Genomic DNA, 7179 nt, shown 5'->3' on the forward strand with positions numbered 1-7179 from the left:
ATATATATATATATATATATATATATATATATATATGTGAGTGTGTGTGTATGAATTATACAGACAGTAAGCATTTTTGGGTTAAAAATAAAAATTACGACATATCTCTGTGCTCATACAACCAGAGACAATGGTAACTTCAGCTGCATTAACCATGGAATTTGCTAACAAGCACATTTGGAAAGGTGATATGCAAACATTCACAAAATATAAAGTGCGATACTTACGTCTTCTGGATATGAAGCTGGATCACGAACAGTTGGTATTGATCCATGCTTGAGAATAAACTTTACAGCAAACACTGTTTTATATTGACGCTCGTTCACAAAGCAGTCTGGTGTAAAATGATTCGAAGAAACATATACGAATGTAGCAATTTTTTGGGACACATTTCCTTAAAAAATAGAACTACTCCACTGTGTCTTTAGTGGCTATGATGCCGGGAGTACATGAAGACTCTTATGTTCATTCAACAACAGAACACTTACAAAGCTTACAAAGCTGAACCATTCTTCTCATCACTATAGCTGCTCCAGTGCGGAGAGCATGGCCGACTGTGAGCAGCTCATTAAGGGGAGGATCTATGCTAATAGGGCAGCGTCCGTCACCAGTCGTAGGTGGGGCCTGTTCCAATGTGACGTCATGTTGCATAGAAAAAGCATTTTGAGACACTATTTATGATTTATGGGTGGATTTTTACCATTATAGGGTGGTTGTGTACACAGACTGCCAAAACACGTTTATGTTACAAATACCATGTAAAAGTGAATTTTGCATAATAGGTCCCCTTTAAACAACCTTGCACAGTAGTCAAAATAAGTCCTCATATTTGTTAAAATTTGATATGAAATCATGAGTGAAGGAGTGATTGCAGGTGCAACGCTGTGGTCAATTCGTGGCTCTGAATCCAAAAATGATTAAATTTTAGGCAGTCACTTTTCAGTCCTCAATCTTTACATGAAATAAAATGATGACCAAACTACGTAACATCGCACTTTAATGTTCAGTATTCTTAACTGATGAATATAATGGACAAATTTGCTCTTCATATTAAAGAACCTACATAATTATTTTTAAGAATCTTTGTGAAAACTGTGCTTCAAAATCCTGTGGTATATTATTTACTTGTACGCCAGTGCTCCTGCGAACTGGTTGTGTATGTAGGCATCCATAACTGGGCGAAAATGATAATACCGTGGGTCCCTGAGCAGGTTAATGATGAACACCTGAAACACATGTGCATAAACACTCATAAACATAAATCATAATTAAACACTGACACTCCTTTATATAATGGTACTGGAGTCATCAATGTATTTATTTGAAGTATTTATCAGTCCCTCCAGGAATTCTGTGATCACAATAATTAATCAAGGAACCTACGCAATATTCGCAGGAGCTTGAAATTTTTCCAAATTACCGCACATTTGGGCCAAGATGTGTCATGTGACATCATCACAACATGCCATGTGATGACATCACAACGCGCATTCAGCCAAAGATGTCTTCGATTCACAGGTGTTGAACAGGAGTACAGCTAAAAGAACATTTACCAACAAACAACACTGTGAAAGACAATTTTGCGCAAATGCAGTTTCTCCAGTTCAAGTAGTTTTCTGCAAAAACCCCACAAAAAAAGTCCTCAAGTTGCATTGCAAATTATGAAAAAAGCCACAGCATAATCAAGCATTTTTAGCCGCAACAATCACAAAAAACTCTGCGAAATCCTGTATGGACTGATTTAATATTTATACTTTTAAGCAAAAAATAATAATTTCTTACCAGTGACTGAAATACAAGTGGTCCATATTTGTCAATGTTGTCATCAAGTAGAGAGAATAGTGTATCCAATACATCCTGCAGAAACTGCAAAAGCACAGAACACACCACCATACAGAGATATGAGTATGTGGATATACAGTATGTACAATAATTGTGTGTGTGTGTGTGTGTGTGTGTGTGTGTGTGTGTGTGTGTGTGTGTGTGTGTGTGTGTGTACCTTAACAATTTCCTCTCCATTAATTACTCTTAGGCGGCCTAGGATGTCCAGAACTCTCTCAGGATTAGCTTTCCATTTTAACAGAGTCAGAAGATCCACTGTCCACACACACACACACACACACACAGACACCCACACAGAGTGTGTTAAATGAAAAGGAGTTCAACTTCTATTGAATTAATGAATTAGTTTACTATGACAGTCAATGTTCAATGTTGTGTGTGTTTATGTATGTGTTGTGAATGCTTTTATTGAAAGAGCGAAACAGTTCTTCACAGGAGCTGAATTAACTACATTTTTAAAGTAGCCTATTCATGTTAATGGAACCACTCCAAGTCAAGTCATACAAGCATTCCACTTTAAACAGGGTCTGTGCAAAATGTAATGTAATGCTTTCAAATAAATGCTTCACATTTGATGGTGCCATTTGTATTATCCTTATTTCATTTGAAACATGCGACCGTGCCATCAGGCAAAAACAAAACACGAACATAAATGCTTGCTACAAGATGTTTGCTGCCCCATAATGTTTAATGAACAGCTTGCAAATGTTCAGATAAATCAAAGCTTAAGCTGGTTCTCAGAAACATAAACCAAACTCAAACATTATACAGCAGAGATCAATGATGAAACTTTGTTCTTTTTTTGCAGTGCTTTATTGTTTGGCATCTTATGTTAATGGTTATGAAAATTGTTTTTTCTAAAAACTGTTTTTTAAAAATATTTTCAAATCTTTATAATTCCAATATTTTGTAGCTTTGCAATCAAGTTTTATTCAAAGGGATAAATAAAAAAACAGCATTAACTAATATAATTAGCATAATGGTTGAAAACAAGCAAATTAATCTGAAATGAATCAGATCAGTGTGGGTGTGTGGGTTTTACCATTCTGTGTGAGCTTTGTGGAAACCAATATGGTGCTGATGCAAAAACTCTCCTTGTTGCTGCGCTGGAAAGGAAATGTTGCTGGAATCGCAGGACAGGTGTTTAGGTCTGCTTTACTGCATGGCATACTCAAATACAGGCCTTGATTAGTAAATGTTGTGTTCTCATCACACTAGAGAGAGAGAGAGCAAGATAGAGATAGAGAGAGAGAAGGTCATAACTTTCAGCAAGCACATTGCAGTCATTCATTTTATATTTTATAAGTTCCTGAACCATTTAGAACTTTCTATATATCTGCATAAAAATTACCTAAAACTCTGTTCCTGTCCTGATTGTAAAACAAAACATGATTGGTTGGAGCGAGAACATGCTACGATTGGTCAGCGCAATGTGGCAATTGGCTTGAGTAGATGGTGGTTGGAGTCCAACTATTTGTGGATTTATGTGCACTCTTGATGCTAGAAATGTTTCAAAATCCACAAATGTGTGCAGCAATCCATAAATGCACAGGACGCGATCCACAAATGAATGCAATCAGAGTTCTGTTTGTAACATAAAAACATATTTGTAAAAACAATTTTATTTGAAAAATCTCATTTTAATTATTTGTCAATTTAATTTATTTTTGTGAAACTACTAACATATATTTGTGGATCTCATTGAATGGATTTGTCAATTTGTTTAATTTTTGTAAATCTCACTATATTTATTCATGGATCGTAATTTATTTATTTGGAATTATGAAACAATTCTAACCCCATTAAAAACATCAGATTTTCACTCTGAACTCCTTAAAGTAAATAAAGAGAACCCTATTAAACAAATGAGACAAAAATATTATACTTGGGCATTTACTTACTGAGTAATATTACATATCTGTGAGTGGCAAAAGTATGTGAACATGAAAATAGGTGAAATTAGAGTCACCTAATTGTGATTTCAATCAATGGGATGACAATCAGGTCTGAGTGAGCGCCCTGTTTTATTTAAACAACAGGGATCTATCAAAGTCTGTTCTTCACAACACATGTTTGTGGAAGTGTATCACTGCATGAACAAAGGAGATTTCTGAGGACCTCAGCTTGCTCATAAGGCTGGAAAAGGTTACAAAATCATCTCTAAAGAGTTTGAACTCCAGTCTGAAGACAGACTGTGTACAAATGGAGGAAATTTAAGACCACTGTTACCCTCCACAGGAGTGTTTGACCAACAAAAATCACTCTAAGAGCAAAACGTGTAATAGTCCGTGAAGTCACAAAGAAACCCAGGGTAACTTCTCAGCAACTAAAGGCTTCTCTCACATTGGCTAATGTTAATGTTCATGAGACTACCATCAGGAGAACACTGACTAACAATGGTGTGCATGGCAGGTTTGCAAGGAGAAAGCCACTGCTCTCCAAAAAGAACACTGCTGCCCATTTTGGAATGTCCTGACCTTAACTGAATAGAAATGTTGTGGAAGGACCCGAAGCAAGCAGTTCATGTGAGGCACCCCAGCAATACCCCAGAGCTGTAGCTGTTCTATACTAAGCAATGGGCTAAAATTCCTCCAAGCCGATGTGCAGGACTGATCGACAGTTACCGGAGACGTTTAGTTGCAGTTACTGCTGCACAAGGGGGTCACACCAGATATTGAAAGCAAAGGTTCACATACTTTTGCCACTCACAGATATGTAATATTGGATCATTTTCCTCAATAAATAAGTGACCAAGTATAATATTTTTGTATCATTTATTTAATTTTTATCTTTATATACTTTTAGGACTTGTCTGAAAATCTGATGATATTTATGCAGAAATATAGAAAATTCTAAAGGGTTCACAAACATTCAAGCACCACTATATATCAACTTGCTAAGGACTCCTATTCACACTTAGTTATATTTGCTTTTTCTCTATAAAACTGTGTACTGTAATGATTTTGAATCCCACTATCCAGAAGAGGATGGTTCTCTCGAAAATCTGAAGGTTTATTTGTCATGTTGTCTCAGTTAGTCTTTGCTGCTGTCCTCTCTGACTCGCTCATTAGGTATCTAAATCTACATGTGGACTGCAATTCCCAGAACACTTACATTCATTCTAATCACACACACCTGCATCAAATTCACAGCACTCAATACCACAGTATAAAGAGACTGTTTGAACACAACGACTTTGCGAACTATTGAGTGTTATCACCATACCAAGCTTTTGTACCCTGTTCCTCGTTTTGTTGCATGTTCATTGATCTTGCTTCTTGTTCCTTGTTCTCGATTCTTGCCTTGCCTAGTTCATGCCTGTTTACAGATCGCCTGACCCATTGCCTGTTTCTTGACCACGCTATTGTCTCATGATTTGGATTCATCTGCTTGCCTCTCTTTATTAAAAGCTCTTATCTGCACTTGCATCAGTCCTAACCTTCATTACGTGGATTTCATGACAAAAGCTGCTTTGTGACGATTCCTGTTAATTACAACACTATACAAATAAAAATTACGTTGAAATGCATTGAATTAAAGTCATTACGTTATGTTGGCTGTTTTGTATAGATGCGGTACTGGGTTACATAAAGCCTGATGTAGTAAAATCAAAAGGTTACACATTTTATTGCTCCTATTTGCATTGTTTTCTTACTTTTATAGAAAAAGAAAATGAGTCAGGTTATAAACCTCTACGCATGAAGTCTACAGTTACATTGACCTGATTACTCTTGCCTTCAAGGTTTCATCTAATGATCTTCAACAAAGCTGATAAAAACTGTAACAGCCCTTAAGATGAGACTAAATTAATTCAAGTGGGAATAATATTCTGTAATGCTTTGGTGATACTGTAAATGTATTGAATTTATTAAAGGAAAGTCAGTGATTAAAGTTACATTTTTCAGGTTTTACAACCAGTAATATTTCATCTAATTTATTCTCACTGATCTCATGAGACATCCCAGCTCTTATTGTGGTAAGAGTTTTATGTCCTACAATATTCTCTTTTCTTTTCCATTGCTAGAGATGTAATAATAAAGTTTAATCCCCAACCAAAAGAAAAGTTTTGGTTAATGCAAATTTTAATTACTTAAAGACTACAGTGCATATTGTTTTGTTAAAAATGAAACAGATGACAATTCAGTCATGGGAGAAAAAAATAATTTATAATCTGATGTTCCTGAGCTGTGAGTCACTCTGACTAGTCACAGTTAGCACTGACAAGGGAATCGGATCAGAATTGGATGGAATTGTGTACGCCTACGTCAGATGCCAGCTAGGCTATAGCAAACGTCATCATGCCCTACTTTTAGGCACAAAAGAAGTCCAAAATACACCTTGACTGGCAGGAGTCAGCAGACAGAAATAGAGGTGTGAGAGTGAAATTAGGGAAACAGGACAGTAAAGAGTCAAATATTATACTATGAGAGGTAATGATAGAGATAATAGTAATGATAGAGTTTTAGCTTTTCTTTTTGCTAACTAGGTAAGGCATTTTTTTTGGTGGGAATGATAGATGATAATCGTATGATTTATCCTTGTTTGTATCAAAATATGGGTGATAAACTGTTGAATGTTATGGTAATACATTATTGGTGTCATTACAATTTTGGCATACCACTTGTTCAGTTTGTGACTCAAAACACAGCACTGAATTGTATCTAAACGTGTACATTTACAGCCAAGACATCAACCAGAGTGCAGGAGAACAGCACAGCACAACCCACGTTACAAAATGTTCTTCTGCAAACAGAGACTAAGAAACTCGTACATTCTGTAGCTTTAAAAAATATATATTTGGATGCAAATGTAAAGCACCTATCTTTCAGTATCCTGAAAGTACCAAGAGAGGAAAGGAAAGCAGAAGGAAAAGAACAAGGGAGGAGAATTTTCAAGTAGGTTTTTGTTTTTTGTTTTTTTAATCCTACTGTTTTTATATCTTGGTGGGGATAGGAATATCTGACAGTTTGACCTTGAGAGAATGTTTGGCTGGCATCCTAAAGGAAAACTGCTATTTATAAAAAATAAAATAAAATAAAATAAAATAAAAATTTAAAAAATAATAATTAAAAAAAGTAATAATAATAATAATAATGAGAAAAATTTTACTGGTAAAATTTTGGTAAAAAATTTCCACACATGAAGTCTCAGTAAATTTAACTAAACATATTTTTAAAGTAAGGTTTACATGGCACCAAAGAATACTCTCCTAAAAATATATATAAGTACATTTAACTAGCTGTTTTCTCTCTTTGATCATTCAATTTTACTCAAACCTGAGTTAAATGGTCACCTTTTGCACAAATAAAAATGTAAAGTAAAATTTGGGATTTTGAA

General features: G+C 35.3%; 1 protein-coding gene across 2 annotated transcripts in view; it reads right to left on the reverse strand.

The window, feature by feature from the left end:
- Window positions 1–7179, reverse strand: part of LOC108266029 (dedicator of cytokinesis protein 3) — an 86600-nt gene that overhangs the window by 36050 nt on the left and 43371 nt on the right. For both annotated transcript variants that reach the window (XM_017468971.3, XM_017468970.3), the window contains exons 18-21: window positions 2885–3056; window positions 2000–2097; window positions 1783–1866; window positions 1126–1226 (exon numbers count right to left, since the gene is read on the reverse strand). In XM_017468971.3, the coding sequence (XP_017324460.2) occupies window positions 1126–1226; window positions 1783–1866; window positions 2000–2097; window positions 2885–3056 (455 nt within the window). The remainder of the gene's footprint in view (window positions 1–1125; window positions 1227–1782; window positions 1867–1999; window positions 2098–2884; window positions 3057–7179) is intronic.

This window comes from Ictalurus punctatus, chromosome 5 (genome assembly GCF_001660625.3).
Source record: "Ictalurus punctatus breed USDA103 chromosome 5, Coco_2.0, whole genome shotgun sequence".
Classification (NCBI taxonomy): domain Eukaryota; kingdom Metazoa; phylum Chordata; class Actinopteri; order Siluriformes; family Ictaluridae; genus Ictalurus; species Ictalurus punctatus.